Here is a 22,551-nt window from a genome sequence, read left to right as displayed (position 1 = left end):
CAAAAGGTTACTTATCAAAAGACGGCCATACAGGTTTAGCCTTTAAACTTGAATTTTACACTAGCTCCGTAGATCGCCGGAAAGCTCCGGTTCCTTAAGGCGGCTCGTTTCGTTGGCTCGATCGATCAAACGGTATGTCTGGCTTCTTTTCTTATATATCGTTCCGATTTCCATTCAGGGATAGGATCGATGGAGTGAGTACACACATGCATGAATTCCAACTGGAAAACTGAACGAAAGTTTCAGTCTGAAGAGCTGAAATGCCACTGCAACATAGGACTGAAGCCATGAGTGGTTAAAACTTACTACCTTTATTTGTTTTACTTATCACCAATTTTTACTGTAGTAAATTTGATCATCCATTTTTTCTGAAAAAAGATTTATAGATATTTGAAAATATACAATACTAATAAGGTTTATTTCATTATGAATCTAATAATAAATTTTTTTAAATATTTATAATTTTTTTAAAAACAGACAATCAAGTTTATTACAGTAAAAAATGATGATAACTAAAAACAAATGGACGCAGTAGGAAAAGAGAGGAATGATGCATGCATGAGGCAGTGCCGTACTGAGGTCAGTCACGTACTGGCATGCGTGAGCTAGCTAGCACGGTGCCGTGTGTGCTGTACTGCATGCTGTGCGGCTCGTGATGGGGCGTTACATTCAGTTGCAGACTTTGCCGCTGCAGGCGGAATGCGGGCGGGCGAGGATGGTCAAAGGAGCAACACAGCTCAGCTCCATACCAATTGTACTGTATATATTGAAGCAGCTTTGCAGGAGGAAAGCAAAAGCTGCTCGTCTCTGCCTCTGCCTCTGCCTCTGCCTCTGCCTCTGCCTCCTCCTCTGAATCATCATCGTTGGCATACGATACGATACGCTACCTTTCTAGAGAAAAGCCGCTCACTCATGTATTGTATCCTCGAAAAAGAACGAGGCTCACTCAGGCCCAAAAAGGCGTCTGTTCGGACAAGAAGCCCATGAACTTCAGATATGGGCCGTAGTTCAAACTTGGGGTGAGTTTTCGTCTCAACGGAGCGCTCACCACAGAACAAGTAAGGCCGGTTTTAGCATGGGCGCTCTCTGTGGCCATCCAAATCGATGCTCTCAGACGCCAAAGAAAAATCGGGTTTCAGATGTTTCTCAATCTTTTATTTGAACTTTTTATTTTTTAAATAAAAAATACAAATATATATATCTATTAAAAAATTAAAAATTTAGACTCACGTCGTCCGTTAAATCTGTTGCCCTTAAAAAAAATTAAAATAAAAATATTACGTTCCAATGCTTAAAAATTCAAAACACTATCAAAATATTTATAGATTTTTTTAATAAAAAAATTATGGTGTAAAAGATACTTATCATCTAACTCTCCGAATCTTTTAGCTCAAACGAGCGACAGAGCCTCGCCCTTCTAACGGTCCATTTATTTTTGGAAACAAAAACTGTCCTGCCCACTTTGCTTCCCCTGCACTTAACGTCGTAGCCATAGCGCGATCCCCTACTCTAACTGATAGTCTCTTTTAACCTATCGTTTCTAGAATGTCATGATAGACTTGATGGAGTAGGACTCCACTACTTTGGAAATGTATATATAGGTTTTATTTGGTACGATTTAAAGCATAAGTTATAAATAAAAATAAATAGGTTGGTTTATTATTGACTTTTGAAAAGTTAAAAAGTTATCTTATGATAAGATAGATTAAAAGCTGATAAGTTGATTGGGATTGATTTTTTTGAAAAATGGTGTGCCGAGAATTTAAAAATTTCTAGTGAAAACTAACCATTTTTGACATAAGACATAAATAACTTTTAACAAAAACTATTTTCAATAAAAACTAATAAATTTTAGCAATGTCAATTATGGCCATAGCATGAGCTTTCAGTTCACCGTGATCTGCCATGATCAAACACCTAAGAAAGTTGGGAAAAAGACCCCAGCCGTGTCATGCTCCCGCTGGTGCTGCTCGAAATCCACAGCTCCAGCCTGCCGTTTTGGAAGAAACAAAATTCTATGGGAGGGTGACACGCCCTATGACACCTGTTTAGTGTATTTAAGCGTTAAACCTAATTTCATCTATAATTTTTTTCGATTCATCTTATTCCATTCATATATATAGTAACTTATACCACGTGTCATATTATAAATTGTGTCTAGCACTTAAATGCACGAGACAGTCTGGATTATTTTCCTCTGGCCTTTGGCTAGAGACGGTCGGGCGTCACGTCAGCGCAAGCCCAAGCGGGGTGTGCCGCGTTGCACGGGTGCTGCCTAGCGAATCTCCCATGCACCGCCCCGCCTCGCTTTTGTCCCGTCATGGGCACGGCATCCCATGCACGCACCGCTCGACGGTGACCACGTGGCGTCCTACGCGACACTTGTCAAGCCCCTCGTGCTTTTCCTCGGTCCCACGTCTTTCGCTTGTTCCTTTGTACCACAGCTCTGGCATCTCTAGCTTTTTTTGATCGGCCGTGCTCACTAGCTTAGCTTGGGAGCAACGCAGCGTAAGGCAAAGCAGACTTCCACTGATATCTCTTCTAGTGCTAGTTTTTTACGCATTAATTAGGTGTTCAGTTAGTAAAAAAAAAAACTAGTGTAATAAGTAATTTTTCAGTTAAGAAATAAGACGTCCTCACACACAGATTTTTCAGCGTGGGGGCCCAGCTGTAAGACATGTCACCAGCCATCTCTCCCGAAGCCCTTTTCACGTTAAATAGCTTCATACCATTATAAATATTACGGTTTTAAAATATATTATTACAAACTTATTATTTAGAAACATATTATTATAAATTTTGTAAAATTATATCCATACTATTACTGTTACAAATCAGACATATTTAGTAACGGCATAGATCTAATTTTAGAAGTTTTGTAATGATATGAATTTAAATTTTAGAAAATTTGAATTGGTATGATCCAATTTACAGGAAATTTGTATTGCTATGGATTCAATTTTCAGAAGATTTATAATGGTACGAACCTAACTTCAAAATATTTATTATAATATATTTTCAAATATTATATTTATAATAATATGTTTTAAAACCGCGATATTTGTAACGGTACGAATCTATCCATCTCATGAAACAAACAGAGCTAGTATCTGGTTCTGATCACTAGGACTTATCCAACCTTAGTACTAAAAAAATATAGGAAATAGTCGGATGCGTATCTTCTCTTCGTCCTTTTTAATTCTTTTTTGTTTGCTCCGCCTCATTTGATTTTTAAAAAACTAGAAACGGAATGCGAAGGGTTCGGGCTTTTGCACACTGTTCATCTTACTCCAGCATCTCGAGGCGTTTCATTGCTTTGCAAGGAGACACACACACACAATTTTGCCGGATTGAGAAATCAAGAGCACTCCCATCTCTGATATCTCTTACCGGATTGAGAGAGCTTCCTTTCCCCTCAATTTTGCCTTCTTTCGTTGGGAGTCGGATCCAAGGAAGAGGAGAATCGGCGGCATCAAAAAGCTCAGCAATTGGTGTGTGATTCTTCTTTTTTTTAGCTCAAGTTCTTAAATTCTTGGATTGGAGAGTACCTTCACCAATTGCTCTGTTGAGCGATCTTGCGTGTCCTTGATTAGTGAGGTGTAAAAAACGAGGCTCTGTTTTAGTGTGCATGTGCCGATCTTTGGGGGAGAGGATTGTAAGTACTGTAGGGTTCATGTTCTTAAAAAGACCAACTCTTTTGGAACCATTTAAAACCTCCAACTGAATCTGTGTTGCCTTGCCTCCATGCAGTAAGCTCACTTATTCAAAGAAGCTCGGTTGATACTTGTATGGCGCTGAAGAATGTGTTTCTGACTCATCTTTCTTGAGTTCATCTGAGAGTTGAGCTTCTTGACAGGAGGCAGCTTGTGCATGTGGTTAAGGTTGTGTTGGTACAGATTCAGGATGGAGGGTAATGGCCACAGCAGCAGCAAGAGCCTTCAGAGGGTGATATCTAGGAAGGCTATGCAGATTGGGAGCTCTGCTCCCTGTAAAATCTGGGTGACGGGGTTCTTCTGCGGTGTCTGCATTATGTATCTGTTTGGTGTTGTTCTACCTCCACTCCGAATCCCGCAGAACCGATCAGCCTATCCACCACTGCGGCGAGCAATCCTCTGGAATCCTACATCGACTGATACTGGTAATTGCAGTATCTAGTTGCACATCTAATAATCTAACTCTCCTAGGAAAGCTATTTCTGCTGCGGCATACCTGAATTTGCCCATATGGTCATTTCTGATAGAATGAAAATTTTAGTCCTGTAGTGATTGATTGAATAAAACTGCTGTATGCAGTACATTACTTGCACAGTTATTTTCTTGGGAAACCAAGAGCCCTAGGAGCAACGAATAACTGCACTGTATGTGTCAGCATTATTCTACTGAAGAAAACAACCGTGGGTCCATTCACCATACATTTGAATAGATAAACTAGCCCCATCTGTAACTCATGCAATAACTTATTTGCCGTATAATCTTCTCAATGCATTACACTTCCTGGGCAGTTTCATGTGACTGTAACTTGTATCAGTGATAATTCAGATCTCTCTTCTGTTTTGTGTCCATGCCTGTCAAGCTGTAACTATAATCTTTGCAGCAGATGGGGCTGCAGCAACAGATGAGTTGGCTTCTGCACAAGAAAAGATAGAAGAACCAAACAAAAATGAGCACATCACCGAAGCTAGGATAATGCACCTGTACAATGCTTGGAGCACTTTGCTCAATACCACCAGAGACGAAGTTCTGAAAAGTTCAGACGTGTCGCGACCACCTCATCTGGATGATTGCAGGCTTAATGTAGAAAGAAACAAACGATTTGACAGTTACGGTGATAATGGCACATTTCCTCCTTGGACGTTATGGAGAGGATCACTTGGACTTGAACTACTCAGCCAAAACTATTTAGAAAAGGGGGAACAAATGCATTTCACTCCAAATGCAAATCCGGATAGGCAATATCCTCCTTGGGTATGCAAACTTGCTTGAACTTATAACTGTTTTGTTGATATTGTACATGCAAATTCTAACTTTGGAATTACAATAAATCAAAGATTGTAGGATCAGATGAAGAAAACTATCCACTGACAAGACGGGTGCAGAGAGATATATGGATTCATCAGCATCCGCCAAACTGCAGCGATCCAAGCTTGCGGTTTCTGGTTGCAGACTGGGAGAGACTACCTGGATTTGGTATCGGTGCGCAACTCGCTGGAATGTCAGGACTTCTTGCTATTGCCATAAAAGAGAACAGGATTCTCGTTGCTAGGTACTACAATCGTGCTGATCACAATGGTTGCAAAGGTGATAGTTCTGTTTGCCTCCCAGATTCTGATTTAGTACCAAGTGTAGTCCTACTTGTTATTTTGTACACAAAATATAAATCTGAACTTTGAAGTCTTATCTTTTAGGTGCCTCAAGATCTAGCTGGTCCTGTTACTTTTTCCCAGAGACATCTCCAGACTGCGAGAAGCGGGCTTTTGAGCTAATGAGAAACAAAGCCTCTTGGGCCGATGGTACTGTAAAAGTGAAGGAGAACTATACCTCCAAGCAAATATGGGTTGGGCATATACCTAGGTAGCATTCAATGTTGTGAATTTTTTTCTGAACGGTGGCTTGGCGGCACTATCTTGATTAGGATTATGAGTTCCTTTTAGCAATTTTCTCCTTTTCTACTCTTCACAGCTCACATGCCGTCAATTGTCGTAAATCCATTTTTTTCTTTATTAGTTCTTTGGGCATGCTACTATGTCTGAACATAATGCAGTTCTTTAAGACTTGTTGTACTGCAGGGTATGGGGAGAACCTTGGAAATATATGCAACCGACGACAGAGATAAATGGGAGATTAATTACAAATCATCGTAAAATGGATCGGAGATGGTGGATTGCACAGGTGCATACATGCATTGTGGTGTACTTTAAAGAGCATCTTACGGGGTCTTAGGAATCAATTCAATACCATTCCTGCTCCCAGCATACTTTAGTTGTCGTTTAAATCTCACCTTGTTCTTAACTTGCATGAAGGCCACAAGATACCTTATGAGGTTCCCAACGGAGTACACGTGCGGACTACTGAATGTTGCTAGGCACTCTGCATTTGGTCTGCAAACAGCAAAATTAGTTCTCGAAAGTATTCAAAATAATTCACCAAAGGTTTGTGCAATCTGAAAACAGGTTCTCTGATCAGCCGATGTGGTGCACCGAGATTTTTTTGAGGGGATGATGCACCGAGATTAATCTGAATAATCATTCAGATATGGTAGCATCAGCACCAATAGCATTACTTTTTAAAAATAATCATCCAAATGATTTCACGAATTGCAGGTTGGCACTACTAGAACCAAATCTGACGTTGAACGTCTTGTGTGGTCAGACCACAAACCATATATACCTCGGCCTCTTCTCAGCATGCATGTAAGGATGGGAGACAAAGCTTGTGAAATGGTAGTGGTAGGCTTTGAGGAATACATGGACCTGGCCGGCAAACTCCGCAAACGGTTTCCAAGTCTCAAGAGCATCTGGCTTTCTACTGAAATGCAGGCAAGACAACTCCCCATTCGAGAGTAAAACATTTGTCTAGTTTCTGCAGTGCCAGTCTAAAATGCTGGCTTTATCTGTCAACTATTTTCTAGGGTGTTGATGAAATTTAATTCCCCTAATTCTATGTGCAGGAAGTTATTGAGAAAACTAAACTTTATCCTGAGTGGAATTTCTATTTCACATACGTGGCACGCCAAGGCGGTAATATGACCATGGCAATGTATGAGGCCAGCCTGGGCCGTGAGACTAGCACAAATTATCCCCTTGTAAATTTCATGATGGCCACTGAAGCAGATTTCTTCATTGGAGCCCTGGGATCAACCTGGTGCTACCTCATTGACGGAATGAGAAACACCGGAGGAAAGGTAATGTCCGGCTATCTATCGGTGAACAAGGACCGATTCTGGTAAGAAATTCATAGGCTGCTTGCATCATCGATTGTTTTGTATCTCCGTTGAATAGAGATGTGGTGGCCTAGTTTGCTTCTGTACAGCAGTAGGACATGTATGAAGTAGGTAGGAGAACAGTACTTTCTATATCAAATCAGGTCCATATCTTTTGATCTGGTATCCACTGAAAGCTAGATTTAGTATCTCTTCTCTTGGTCGAACTTATCGAGAAAGAGGATGCACTTACTCTATTTTTCAGTGGCACTCATAATGTGGATGAGTGGTACACGAGAGATCCAATTACGGTTTTTTTATGGTAGTATGAAAGTAACAACTGTATCATGTAAAAGAAATTGACATAGACATGTTTCTTACAACCTGAAAATAATAAATTTTTTTTGACCAACCTAGGAGGAAACATGTGGCATTATAAATAAGAAAAAATAATCATCTAAATTCTCGTCGAAGAGAACTCGAATCTGGATGGTCTAAGCGTACATCCACACTGAGCTAGACTCGGTTCCTTAGACTTGAACTTTTTTTCATTTTTTTTTATTTTTAGACGAGGGCTCCCTTGCTCGGCCTTCATTTTTTTCTCAAATCCGCAGAAGAGCTCACATCATTATATTAAGAAGAAAAGACACAGTTTATAAGAAAAATCAGGTCCAAAAACCTTAACAAGCACTGCATTACAACCCGTGGAGGCTCGCTCACACGTAAGACACAGAAAGAAAGAAAGAAACCTCCAATCCCCTATGCAACCAGACGGCAAAGGTTGGCAAAGTAGCAAACAACCCGACACACACACAACAACATTATGCCATACAACCCGGCCAAGCGGCACACCTGATCAACCTAACGGCACCCATACCGAGCAATACTACTACAAGCAACTGTGTCAAACTAGCACCTCGACCAGAACTCTAACAGACGGAGCCCTGCTCCCACGCCTGACTACCAACTCGGTCGGCGGCTCTCACGCCAAACCACAAGCACAACAGACGCATCCTGGAACATCGGAACACTGCCACTGACGCAAAGCGCCGAAAGGAGGTGGGAAATCCAGCCGAACAGGAGAACGGACAACAATAGAAAATGGTGTGCACTGCAAGGAGTGCTGCCCAGTTGTAACATCAAAGAATAGTGGGATTCTTGGAAATGACGCCTTTAGAAAGGAAGAGGCAATGGTACTGTCGTCGCTCGTTCGGAAAGCTGAACATGGTTTTCGCCCAGAGAGATCCCAGGGGAAGCCTCGCCACGATGCCTCCAGGGAGGTAATGACGCCCGCGGGCGCCATCGTCGTCGGCAATGGTGCCTATCAGGGCTTTTGCCTGTAAATCCCCCTACCACGGCACAACCTAGTGAACCCAGAGGTTCGACGGGTTGACCAGACCAATCACCTGTAAGAGAACAATCAGTAGCACTAGGTAGAGGAGCACGAAGGCCTGAACGACGCACCCACCAGCGAGAAAAGACCGTATGGCGCACTAGGGCCACTGATAGCCAGCAGCCGGCCAAAAGCATCACGGATGGCCGCCACCTGCACGGAGCACCACGGCTGGCCAAAGGCCCAACCGAAATCGCCAGACAGAGGTGGCCAGGATGACAATGGAGGAAGCCCGCCCACGCGCACGCTCACAGCCCTGCCGGAGCCGAGCAAACACGCGGGCAAGCCACCGCGCAGATTCGATTGAGAAGAGGTAGATCCAGCGATCTACGGTGCGGATCCGGCTGGAGCAAGCTCACAATAGGGCAGGGGGGGAGGGGAGGGAAGGGGGAACAGAGGGAGGAAGGAAGAGGGGGACTAGAGACCGGTCTTGGCGACGGCCTTGTCGGATTTGCCCGGGGGACTAGAGACCAGGGATGGCCAAATGGGCTAGTCGGGCTAGCCCGGCACGGGCCTGGCTAGGCACAACTCATCATGCATCATGCCGTGTCGGGCTGGCCGGGGCACGATTGCGGCCCGGCGGCACGGCCGGCCCGATGGGCACGACGAGCATGGTGCCACAGACGGCCCAAAAAAATAAAAATAAAAAATAGCTACAAAATTTAATATATATATAATAGATATATATATATATATATAATAGATAAAAAATAATTGCAAAATTAAAAATATATAGAAAATACAAAATAGCCGAGTCCAGACGTGCTGGGCCGGGTCGTGCCCGTCCGTGCCAACCCGCCGTGCCACGCGCTCGGCCCAGGCACGGCTCATGGCCTCGTGCCGTGTTGGCCCAGTCCAGCTTGGCTCTGGTCGTGCCGTGCCTAGGCAGTGCCTACAGTGCCGGGCCTCGGGCCGACCCAATTGGCACGACCTATTTGGTCATCTCTAGTAGAGACGGCGGGGTTGGGTTCCTACGAGTTGCCTCACGAGTGAGACGACGTGAGGGGTGGGGGCTTTGAGTACTCCTTACCTGACCTTCATTGGAGGTCACTTCAGGGGTGTGCGGGATGAGGGATTAACCCTTGTCGGCTTGTACTCAACCTTGAGTCTTTGCCACTGGGCTAAGCCCATCCGCATTAGACCTGAATTCTCTCTTCTTTGTTAACCATTTGATCGCTTGGAGATCTGATGGGAAGATATCCATGCACCGTGCTCACTGCAGATACTGAACTATCACTGATAGTCTCCAGGTAGAGGAAAGAATGGTATGTATGATCACTGGTCTCGTCCTGAAATAATCTTTTTGATGAATCAAGCCTAAGTGGTACATGCGAAACTAGTATTAAGTGGATCATTTCTACATAGAGAAAGGTATGCTGTAGCATGTGTGCATGCGCTCAATATTGTGCTCCATTGATCAACTTTTCATCTTTATCCAGCCTTTTCCAAGTCATCCTTTAGGTGGTACTGTGTTCCTTCTCCTTCCGTTCTCCCCCCTAATGAGGCACTGGTCTCTAGCGCTTCAATTTGCAATTCCTGGTCAAGAGTGATGCCCCAGTTTCTGCTCAACCATCCATCCATTCACTGCCTCCGAGAGATAGATGACCTGAAAGGGACCCTGTAACAGTGCCCTGAAGAAAAAAAGATGAACTGGTATGTGACGTACGTAGTAGTGAGGGCAACGCATCACAGGGGTAGGTGGTGGACCTGAGCTTAATGCATTTCAGCGTGCTCCCCACTTCAGGGAGTGGTGAGATTCCTTTTGGATCCCATCAGCAATGGAGCAGCCCCAGAGGGCTACGCGCACGAGCAATGGCGCTCCCGATTCGGTGAATCGGTGGGGTGGCTGTCGGAAGGAACCGGGAGGATCCATTGACCTGGTGAATTCAGTTTGGATGGGGGGAACGCAATCAGGATTCAGCAATGATTTGTTTTGTGGATGCAACTGTGTGGAGTGGATGCAGATGAATGGAGCTTTGCAGCAGTAAAAATGCACTGCTGCATGTCTGCCTGAATGGCAATGTTAGGTATCAGAAAGTATAATCTGGTCATTACCATTTGGATGCTATCCTAATATCTGATGCCTCCCTAGAGGTTCTATAGTAGCCTAGGAATGCATGAAACTCAACTTTCCTTATCTGATACAATCTGAATTGTGCCAGTTCATAGGAGTAAGAAATCCATTTTTTCTCTCAAGGAAACTAAAGGAAAAGCTGACATCAGATGACCAAGAGGATGCAGGCTGATGATGGCCAGGAGGTTTTGGAGTACCTAGATGAGTGTGTAACAATGCTCAACTTTCTCGTGATACATATGGATCATGCTATTAAAATTCTTAGTGCATGGAATTCATTTTCTTCTTCTTAAAACTAGGACATCTGGTAATGATAAGTGGATGGGTGCTGCTGACAAAGCTCAAACTACCTTTAGTTGCAGTCACCATAGACAAGACCCATGGTCAGCACAATGCAAAGGACCAAAGCATTTCTGGCGATTCTTGGCTTCAATATGAACTCTGAAAAAACTGACCTTGCGTGAACACATCCGTCGAAAATCCGACCGTCAGTCTGTATCTCATTCCCATGACACACAAAAAGAGGGAGAAATCAGAAAGAAAAAAATTGAAAATGACGAGAAAAAGAAAAGGCAAGCAATGAAGAAAGAAGAAGAAAAGGCAGCTTTTCCGGTTTCTCTTTACAGCTGAAAACCGCTCTCGTGTGCCCCTTTTTCGTGTATCATCAGATCACCCAAAAGGAGGGGACGGGAATTTCTCCGGACGATTTGTGAGGATCAGAAGCAAACAACCAGACACGCACTCTGATAAGGAGACGTCAGCATCCACCGCCCCCTGCACAGCACTGCTTAATTCTGACCTCTGGATTAAGCAGTAGACAACCCCAACTAACCACCCTCACTCACAGCCCACAGGCAGGCAGAGTAGAGGTTGCAAATTCTGCAACGCCCTTTTCTCTACCATGCAAATCAAATCGACAGATCATTTTGGGATCAGAGAGATTTGGAATTCAGAAATCTATGTGAAAGGGACCTGTTCATGTCCACTGGTCCTTTCTTTCTTTCTTTCTTTCTTTCTTTCTTTCTTTCCAGTGTCAATGTCCATAAGCCGCAGCAACAATTGGGGATCTCTGAGCACACCAGCTTGTGCATTGCCCACTTCAGGACTTCGGTTGTGCATACATTATTTATGCATAATCATCTGTTCTTAATAGTAGCAATCCCCCCTCTCCACTTAGATCCTGCATATATATGTGCAAAGATATAATTACTTGATAAAAAAGGTTTAGTAGTAGAGTATGTGTTATAGTACTGCTGAATGCACACATCAAGGTCGGCATTAATGGAGCTGGAAGTAGAAAAAGGGTTCCACTCACAATAGTCTAGATTAGGAAAATGCCATTCGTATAAATGCTCTTCTTTTGTGATAAAATAAAAGCAAATTCAGTGACCATTTAAGCTGACACTGCGCTTTTTTTCTTTTTCAAAAAGAGTATCCGAAAACGTAATGTTACTGCTAAAAGAGGCTAAATTATTAGTTTGGTCCATCTATCAAATTTCCGCCTTTCTTGAATTTCTTTTCGTACACGACATAGTATCTGCCACTTCGAGCTTTTCCTAAAGCCTACGTAGATGGCATAATGAATGAATGAACCCTTCATGATAGTGAGAGCAAAAGAAATTCAGACGGAGCATAACTATGCAAATCTACAGAATTCCAGTGCGCATCTCCTAACCAAGTCATCTCATTTATAACCCTACGGGTATGAGCAAGATGAGAGAAAGCAAAGCAAAAAAACAGAAAGAATTTGCAGCAAAATTGAACTGATAGATAGCAACGCAATGTTAATTTTGCTGCTCATGGTGAACAAGATTAATTCCACAAAGCCGGGCAAAAGATCGCTTTGGTTTGAACGTGGACTCCAACGAGCCTCCGACCGATCGATCTTTATCGCAGCTAGCAAGCTAGCTTCCAGAAACGTATGAAACTCTCCCAGATCCATGCAGATTATCCGGATAAACTCCTGAAAAGATGTACATTCTAGGTGGAGTATCTTTATGCACGCAAAAGCTCATATACTTACGTGAAGATTACACAGACTCGTAATTACTTAGTAATTTTAACTTGGCATAAGTATGGCAGTTTGACTGTCTCACTGACAAATGGGCCAATCCACCATAGTGTATGCATTGTAGTGCGGATGTTCCCCCTCTTATTTGTAACCCACTCGGTCCCTCCATTTCTTTTTACAAGATGTGCACACATTTCAAGATTCAAACTTTGGAACTTAGACCAACAAGATGATGGTACCGCTGAATTCATAATAGAAATGATGGTTGGTGAAAGAAAATATGTCTTCCACAAACAAAATACGGCGAGAGCCAATCTATAGAGATGGCTCATGTTTGGAGGAGAAGTGGAGAGGAACAAAACACCATGACTGATTTTTTAGGTTAAGGTCCTCTTTCACCGTGTACCATGGTCTGTATTTATAGTGTCTTACAGAAGGTAAATGTACATGCATACCCCTATAGGGGGTTGAGATATAAGTTATCACGGTACAACTGGGACTTAGGGTCAGCCTACTAAAACATTGCTTGGGCCCAGGTAATTTTGTATCTACTTTGATAACATCATCTAACCGTGGCACTATAGTGATATTAAGTGGCTGCCGCGCGTGCCCGATCGTTGATTGCGGTGCTCGTCCTGCACAGGGTGTCAGAACGGCCATCAATTAGATCGGCATTAAACACCGGTCACTTCATGGCAAGTAGATGATGATTGACGAACCCTTTTCCTGCTGATCTTTCTGGGGGCTCAACTGCCTCATTAAGGTCTCCGGGAGTTAGTGCCCTCTGTTGGTCCTCAGCCCTCTGAAGGATTAGGGCTCCATAGAGAGTTCGGAGCTCATAGGCTCCGGATGGGTTCCGAAGCTAGATGACCTTCGGACCCAGGCAGACGGAGCCTAGACTCATCGAGGATCCTTGATGGCGACCCCCAACAATGATTTTATTGTTTTAAACAATACTCCCTCCGATTGCAAATATAGGTTGTTTTAAACTTATACTAAGGATTAAGAAAGTAGATCAAATGACCTTATTGCCCCTTATTTATTCTGCATTGAAAAGATAGCTCATTCATTTGTGAGAGTGATAGCATTTATTAAACAAGGGTAAGAAGGGAACAAAAGAGAAAAAAGTGCATAGAAGTTTGAGAATGACTTATATTTAGAGAATAGTTGAGGAGGCTAAAACGATCTACATTTGCAATCAGAGGGAGTATAAAACAAGAGATTAACATTCAAAGCTCAATTTAGGAGATTGTGCCTAGTCAAAGCGTGAGTTTTGAAAGTTTCATTCCTATCCGTGATAAATTAAAGTGCAATCAAGAGAAAGCTATGTTCAAATAGCCACAGAATTCTTGGTGCTTTCTGAACTTACCCACTAATACATGCGCACAAAACAAGCCGTGCACGAGTTAAAATCAGACTCACACTACAACAAAATTAACTATGGAAATGATAGCAATTAGATGACTCCTGCAAACTAGCCCAATTGAAATGGAATAAACAAGGCAATTAACCAATCATTAGCCTAAACATGCAAGAGATCAAGTATACAATTAACACCCGCAACACAGTGGGGTGAAGCTTTCAGACTGACTTTTCATATTTATGTAAGCATTAGCCAATAGATGGCTTAGGAGAAGAAAAGCATGCAGCTCTGCGATGGTCTTTCCATTAAGAGAAGAGAAAGCATGCATGCTCTGAGAAAGCATGCAGCTCTCTCTCTCTAATTTTAGGTCACATTGGTTCTGAAGTGGACACTCATGAAATGGCAACATCAGCAATAACAACAGCAGCAACCACAGCAAAGGAAGGAAGAAAGAAAAAAGAAAGGGCCTTTATTTTTGTCATGCATTCGTTACGGAGCATTAGGCCCAGAAAAGTAGGCGTTGGCCAGTGTCTTGCACCCTTGGTGAGATTTCTTCAGATTTAATTAAGCCATCTCTACAAGTCTCCCCTTGAAGCTTTTCTGGTTTGTGCTCGGTGACTTGGTTTCATGAAACCAGGATGAAGATTCCAGAAAAGAACAAGTGCAATGATGCGTAGCGCCTCTGCCGTGTGCACTTGGCAGCTGCTTGGTTGCTCACAGTTTTGATCCTTGCACAGTATTACAGGAACAGCTCAAAGGTAAACAGAATCCATAACTGACACCAGTTTTTGTTGTTTTGTTACGCTTCTCGATCATCGTCCACTATCGGGTATCATCAGCCAAGTATAGGACTCAGAAAAGTTTTACAAGGTTGGTAGGTTTTCCGCTTGGCACTGGACATGTCTGAAACATATATAGAATTTTGATCCATCAGAACTTTTAGAGGAAATATCACCAATTAGAAATACATCGGTATAAGGTTTCATAAGAAACTAGAAAAAGTTCCCACGTTACATATGGATTTAATATAGAAAATAAATCAGTAATGAAAATGTAAATTTGTATCCATGGTATTAAAAGATCGTGGCTTTACATGTGGGATGCCCTTAGGTTCGATATTGACTCTATGATATTACTAAATCATGGTCTTATCTGTAGGACAAAGGAAGGCAAAAAAAACATTATGCCCTTAGCTTTACACATCCTGAAATTATTTTCTCTGAACATAGATTATAATTCATCATGGATTTTTTGCAGAATGATACAATGTTCTATTCCCCATTTGCGTGAATTTTTTAACAGCTTTTCCATGGAAAGTTTGCAGAATGAAACTGAAAATTGCCTAATGAAAATGGTATTTTCCACAATACAACTAGTGGTGAAGGCCGGACGAAATTGTAGGGGGTGCTGAATTACTCGCTAACACTAGATAACTAGATAAACAATGTCATAACCAAAGAGAAAACAATAGAAAAACATGTCACGCTCTTTCCATGCCAAAAAAAAAATGTAGGGGTGCTAGAGGGGGTAAGGGTCTGCCCCTGGTGGATCCACCGTTGAATACAACACTGTTCACTTAATTACGTAGGATATATCAAATTTCGGGCTGTTTGGTGAGGGGTCAGAGGGAAGTAAGCTAAATTTTAGCCATGTCTTAAAAATTTGGTTTCTGTTTTATTTGAGGCTAAAATTTGGTCTTGTTTAAAAAAAATTAAGCCGGCTAAATTTTTTTATAGTGTTTCTAGTCAAATCTCAAGCGACCATCGTCCGTCAAAATTTTTGATCGACTAAATTTTAACTTGATCTTAAAATAAACGTTATTTTGGTGACTAAAATTTAACAATGACTTGATTTGGTCTCTGACCAAATTTTAGCTTTACCTATTGGGGCCAAAAACAAACAGCCCCTTCATGCATATACCACTTTGACCATGTAAAGTTTAGGTTGCTGCGGGTCGGAGGTAAAATTTTGCATATGCACTTAATTATGTTAGTAATAGAGGGATTGCTCTAGAAAATATTAAAATTTACTTCAAAATTAATAAGAATTTGTTCTCAATCCTCTGTCAAGTGACGGAGGTTAATCTCGGTCAACCTGGGCCATACCCCCCCCCCTCCCATTTATGCCAAAAACAAAATAGCACTAGATATGCAGCCCATGCTGATATACATAGTACTCCTTTTTGAACCCAAGTATGAGAAATGCCAAATGTATTATTCTTTGATAGCTATAAATTGTATCATATGTTACTATTATGGTTTATCACTTGATTTTTTTTAATTTTCTTTTTTCATTGGCCCCTTTGAAATTTTGGTCAAGCTCGTCACTGCTCCTGTCCAAATATGCCTAAAGGTGAATTCTTACACGATAGCGGCGCTCACCGACAATGAGGTAAACATTACTCCCTCCGTTAAAAAATACAAGTCATATTTTATTTTGAAAAAAAAATCAAATTTATATATTTTGATTAACAATTAGTTAAATTATAAATATATTTAGGTATAAAAATTATACAACTAAATTCATATTTCAAAACTCTTTCACACTGATGATGAATAATAGATAGTTACCATATATAAAAAAACTCCACGTGTTATCCTTAATTCGTCTACTCAAAGCATCCTCTATTTATTCAACAAGTTCATTAGATCGACAATTCACAAATCGTTGATAACTGGCACCGTCCGTGAAAATCATGACAATAGGCATTGAAGAGTCTACATAGAACATGATGTTGACTACACCTGCGTCGAGGACTATCTTTTCCAATGAGGGGTTCTACGACGACTTCACCCCTCCTACCGACGAATCGGCAATCGACCGGATAAACTTCGATGAAGTGCTTTCCAATGACAATTCTAACGATGAGGTAAGTCGCTTTATGGATTAATGCACCAAGGATTACAACATCGAGTTTGAACCACCCGAATTCCAAGACAGCCGTGAATGCCCAATTCACCACAAGCTGAGATCTTCCCCAGCAATTTCTGACAATATGGATTGTCGAGATACCTATCCAGAGTAATGCGATGAAAAATCCATAGTGGATCTACTATCAAGCCGGTTACACAGTCCTTCACACTATAATAATTGAATCTTTGGCCACTCCCATCGACCATGTATCGCTCCTCGTTACCTTCGGGAATCATGGCAACTTCCAAACGAAAAAAAATTATGTTCGATGTGGTCGACTTTGAGACAGCACATAATGTCATCTTGCAAAGACATACTCTCGCCAAATTCATAGCATCCATGTATTACGCTTATCAGTGTATGAAGATCCTGGGACCCGAGGGAGTCATCACCGTTCAAGGTTGTCCCAAGACATGTCTCCGTTTGGACAAGCGGAGTCTCGACATGGCAGCTCAACACCAACCAAATAAGGAACCCAAGAGCTCAAGGATCAAGGTGAACAAGAAGGCTCAGTTGTAACCGTTACCACAACGCCTCGAGACCCAAACCCAAAAACCTAGGGGTTGGGCTCCACGACTAGTTCATAACCTATATAACAGTGCCTACGCTACCCCTAAAGTAATAAGGGTCACTACTTATCAGCTTAATCTAGTCGGTGTCATTTAGGTTTAAGATTTTAGGTCTACAATAGCATGTGGGTCGTCAATAAGCGCTTTAAGTTCCAAATGTAAATACTAAGAGTACCTTTGTAATAATAAAGATCATATTACCTAGAAGTCATTTGAATTATTTTCCTGCCTTATGTGTCTTTCTGTGCATCCTCATGCCCAATAATGGGATAAGCCGCTTCTTGGGTTCCTTATCCTAAATGCGCACCTAGAGCGACGAAAAGATTTCCTCGACCAAAGGCAGTATGAACTATTTTCTCTTTTATTGCATTTTCAATTTAGACTGCTTACCTAGAAAATTCTTCCAGGTAGACAGTCGGAGGCTTAACAGGTACTAGGTGCTGAAAAACCAAAAATAACATATTGTGTATCCTCTGAAAGCAAATTCCAACAAGAAATGAAGGGTCATTACGTTGCAAACTCAGGTTGTGAAAAGGCTCCTTATTGCATTTCACGAGTGACCGGGGACTATGATGCCTCCTACTTAAATGGATAAAAGACTGGTCGTAATAAGCGCTCCGACTAGTGATTAATGCATCCCGAACTAATCGAAGGAAGAAGTCAGTAATGAGATCATAATATGCTATCGAATGCATCCAGCACAAAGTATTCCCGTCAAATACGAAAAGCATTTAAATTCCTACAAATCTAACAAATCTACCAAGTTATTTATTACAGACGGCAGAATAAAGTTTTAAGGCAAGACAACGTTAATGTTGTCGAAGAAAAAAATGACAAGGTGATAAGATCAATGCGGTACTGTCAGAGGGTTAACTCCTATCGCAGGGATTCTGAGAGACCCCTTTTTGAGATTCGGTCGGGGGGATGATTCTGAATATGTTTGCGGGAGAAATAAATGGGTATGAATGCAATGGCAGGTGGGATGGAAGGATCGAATGCAGAACGCAGTAAATGCACTGGAGGGATTTTTAGATAGGTTCGGGCCGCACTTAGTGTAATACCCTACTCCTGTGTGGATGCTATAAATGCCCTGAGAAAGCCTCCCAGGAATGTGCTAGTTACAAGAATATCTGTCTATCCTAGAGCTCCGGGCTCCTTGTTCTTCAGCTTCTATGCTTGTACGAAGATGTTCTTCGGTCTCTGAGCAAGTGTCTCTGAGCTCTCTAAAAGTTCGAGAGCCTCTCAATCCACCCCCTTTGTCCGTGCCCGCTGACTCCCTTAAATACTCGCCGGCGGTAGCATGCCCCGAAAGGGAGGGCACGAGTTCCAAGACGCCATAAATGGAAAGATAGTTATCATGGCCTCTGCGCGAAGTCACGGCGGGTTGAAAACGCGCCCCTCGCCCGGTCTTCGGTCGTCATAATGGCGCTGGCAACGGGCGCCGTGGAGAGGGCCCACCGGGCAGCCGCAGAGCGACCCTGCGTGCCCGTTCAGTCTTGTACGCCTGCCACAGCAGGGCAGCAGGCGGGGCGCCTCGGGCCTTGCAATGCTATCCCGAGGCGCGCCGGATGACGCGTGATGAGACCCGTGCATTAAATGTCCCCACGCCCTTCTGCCAAAATGTGGCAGGGACTGACACCGAGCGTGACAGGAGCAGTTGGAGGTGATAGGCTACGCGTGCTCTTAAATATGGCATCGGGCCTTTCACAGGCTGACACCTCACCGCTGGACCCATGTGGGTACCGAAGTATTCCACAAGACTAGGAGAATATTTTCTATGATTGTTTGGACAACATGCACGATCCAAACATGTGAAATCCCATGGATGAGATCTAGATCTAAGTTTAACTTGGAATTATTAGTTCAAATCAAAATGGCGAGCGGCTAGAGCTAGGAAACGACAGAAAACAGCATGGGAAGGTTTACCTCGGCCTAGGGGAACTTCCTATCGGATTGGTTCGCCTCGGGAAAGCTCCGATTTTTGGATCAAGCTTCAAGGTGGTTGCTAAGCTTGAGATGAAGAAGCACGGGGAAAAGCATCTCTAGTGATGGAGAATAGGGGATGAACTCTGGGAAGCCATAGGGAAGCTCGAGGAAGTCCCCACCGTCGATCTTCGGTTGTTGGGGTCGTCCTCTCCTTCTCTCTCTAAGGTTTGGGTGAGGGAGAGGGAGCGAGAGAGAAAAGAGAAAAGAGAGAGTGAGAGATATTGATCGACTCATTTTAGTCGAGCCTCTAAGCTCTGGTGTTCAGACTGCGGAAGCTCCCGGTCGGACCGCAGAAAGCCCACGTGGCTACCCCTGGTGGCCAGACCGCTGGGGATCCCGATCAGACCGTAGAAATGGTCTTTTTTCCTCTCTTTTTTTTTCTCTCTTCTTCTTCTTCTCCAAAGTATTTAGGCCTTTCCTAAAGAGCTCTAGATCATCTCCTGAGTACTTTTGAAACACGTTTGAAATTTAATTTAATAAATAAATGCGTAGAAATAATTTTCATGATGATTATGCGTGCTTAATTATGCTATTAACATTTTGGGACATGACATAAAATCACTTGAATCTCTTTGTGTTCTTTTTTTGTCTTCACTAAACTAAACATCTAGCATCTATAAGACGGGTACACTGGCAGTAAGCCGCAATCCAGGTACCTTTACCTATCGCATGCACCCGGATAAGCCCAGACAAAATCACACGGGAACCGACTTAAGGAAACAAGTGTTTCTACGGCCAGAGGAGAAGTATGAGCATTCAATTGTTTTCTCTTACCTCGGCCAGCTGATTCATAATGGTCGGTCAGTAGTTTTTATTTTATTATCTTTAACTATCTATCTGAGTTTTTTCCTTAGATAGCCAGTCGGGGCTAGATGATTACAATATACCAAGAGCTAACGACAACATATTATACGTGTGTCAAAGCGACTTCCTTCATGTGGGGACAATGTTCTAAGTTATGACCTCACGGGATGTGATAAAGGTTCCTTATCGTGTCAGTGAGTGCCCGGGGGCAACGATATTTCCCACTCAATCTGGACCTAGAGATTACCCGATTAAGCTCCTCGATTAGTGATGAAGTCATCATACCCTAGCCGGAGGAGGAAGAGAGTAACATTGAGCATGTTAGGTTGTTGTTATCTCTTTGGTATCAAGTTCCTAAGAAGTCCCACCGATTTTATTTACATTCTTTTTTTACTAACAAAATAATAAGTTTCTATTCCTAAGCACAGGTTACAGAAGAAAGCCTAAGTGGACTCGGCGATTCTCCAACTAACCACCGCTGCGGTTTGGAGTACTACTCGGAGATATGACCTTCTGTGTCAGGGTCCCATTACATTTTCTATTCGGGATCTCTTCCGGTGCATGTGAGGGCTATTGGTACCAAATACCAGAAGATCTTGCGCACTACACTAACAAATACACTCAGTTCTCAAACGTCATCATGATCTTTTGCAAGAAAAGGAGGAAAGAATATATTCACCACCACATAAAACTTCTGTTGTGACGGTTCAACTTCTGAGCCATGCCAGCAATGAGTTTTATCTCCCTCGTACCTCTGCAAGGACGGGATGATATTTACGGACCGCTTAGAAAATCTACCTTGATGGAATACCTTCTTGAGGACTCACTTGTGAACTCGGAGGTGTTCAAAATCCCGAGTAGGTGATATGATCTTACTTGATGACATGGGCGGACAAGAAGCTTATCTTTGTTGGGTATGTACTTGATCTGTCGAAGCCTCATTTTATGTAGTAATATGAGGCTCGACGATGAATAATGGATCTAGTCACCCTAGGTTTCCCGCAATTCTCATGATATATTTCTATCTTAGGAAGAGAATCCCTAGATGAAAGAAAATTATCCGTAGGTACTCAAGGTATCTCGTAACTGGGAAGATTTATCTAAAAAACAGAAAAGAAAACTACAGAGAATGTACAACACCTTCGTATATATATGGAGTCAGGGGACCCTGCATAGGAGAAGCACATACAAGTTGAACCAAAGGCAATAACAATTGAAGATGTCGCTCAAACCTTTCGATAAACCAGAAGACATCCAAAACCGAGCAAGAAAGTCACCAACTAGATTTAAATTCATCTAGGCTAACCACATACCATCTTGTAACAGACTCAGATCAATATAAGATAAATATGACGTAGGTTATTATCCTTAGGGAGACCAAACTTGTATAAAAACTCTCATGTGTTCTCTGCAATTCGTCTATCCAAGCATATCCTATTTTTTCAACAAATTTATTAGATCGATGGTTCCCAAATCGTCGGCACACACTATATTAGTTTTGTAGTCATAAAGTATATATTTTATAAAATAATAATAATTAAAGTCTAACTTTAAAGATCGAGTTAAAATAAAATACACTTTGTATTTTTGAATGGTGGGCGGAGTTAGGTAAATCATCAAACAAGGATTCTAACACCTGGAACTCAAACTTGAAAAGGTGAGCCCAATTCAGAGCTAGCACACTGCGCAAAAAAACAGAGGAGACATCATGTGAAAATTCATCGTACGTAGAAACCTTAAAAATGGTTTTTGGAGATATTGTTTGAATCTGTGGCCACATGGCCATGTTTGTTGCAACGTGCAACAAAAATATTGCACCATTATTGCAACATCATTCAAGTTGTGCGACATTTTCTAACACTACATCAAAATCAGTCATCCGTGCCACTCTATTAGTACCGGTTAGGCATAAATGGCAATCGTAACATTCTAAGTTCGATTCATGATTGAGCTAGGTTAAATCGGCACTGATACTCATTATCAACGTCGATTCTAGTTACCAACCAGTATCGGTTCGTAAATATAGACCGGCACTGATAACTTTTTATCAGTGTTGGTTTGTTAGTAGGATCAACAGTAATGTTTGAGCTGGATCCGAAAATTTTCGAAGGTAAAATGAACAAGTTTCGCGTACAAGCACGAGCTCAGAGCTCAGTCTTATCTCCTCGCCCTTCCTACCGCGTTGCTCTCTCATCATGCTCAGAGCTCAGCCTTATCACCTCACCCCTCCTGTCGCACTGCTCTCTCATTCAGATCCAAATCTCTCCCTCCTTCTCTCTCTCCATTTAGATTGTTGTGGATTTGTGTATTGCATGCATCTATGGTTTGATTAATTAGTTTCTTCTTTCTCTTCTCCAGCACTCAAGATCAACACCACCTGACTTGTTGGGGTTCAATCGAGCTCCCATGCCCCACTCCAAGTCCGCAACTGGGCTACACAGATTGAGCATGTCTTGCAGCAGTCACCATTGCTAAACTTATCCTATAAAGATTTGATTTTTCTCTCCGTCCCTCTATCTC

The 22,551-nt window shown here is 42.3% G+C and overlaps 1 protein-coding gene across 5 annotated transcripts; it reads left to right on the top strand.

The window, feature by feature from the left end:
• Positions 1-3,129: 3,129 nt before the first annotated feature.
• On the top strand, positions 3,130-7,175 carry LOC133920060 (uncharacterized). Of its 5 annotated transcripts, none has more exons than XM_062364695.1 (9): positions 3,130-3,491; positions 3,857-4,138; positions 4,597-4,964; positions 5,048-5,297; positions 5,405-5,570; positions 5,786-5,888; positions 6,020-6,148; positions 6,320-6,535; positions 6,667-7,175. In XM_062364695.1, exons 1-9 carry the CDS (start codon positions 3,251-3,253, stop codon positions 6,943-6,945), a joined length of 2,034 nt encoding a protein of 677 aa, XP_062220679.1. In that variant the 5' UTR covers positions 3,130-3,250; the 3' UTR covers positions 6,946-7,175. The 5 variants fall into 5 exon arrangements, with proteins under 5 accessions (XP_062220679.1, XP_062220678.1, XP_062220682.1 ...); XM_062364694.1 differs by having other exon boundaries at positions 4,594-4,964; XM_062364696.1 differs by having other exon boundaries at positions 3,353-3,491; positions 3,751-4,138; positions 4,594-4,964.
• Positions 7,176-22,551: the final 15,376 nt, after the last annotated feature.

Source organism: Phragmites australis, chromosome 5, assembly GCF_958298935.1.
Source record: "Phragmites australis chromosome 5, lpPhrAust1.1, whole genome shotgun sequence".
Lineage (NCBI taxonomy): Eukaryota > Viridiplantae > Streptophyta > Magnoliopsida > Poales > Poaceae > Phragmites > Phragmites australis.
This window is presented reverse-complemented; position numbering and strand designations above follow the sequence as displayed.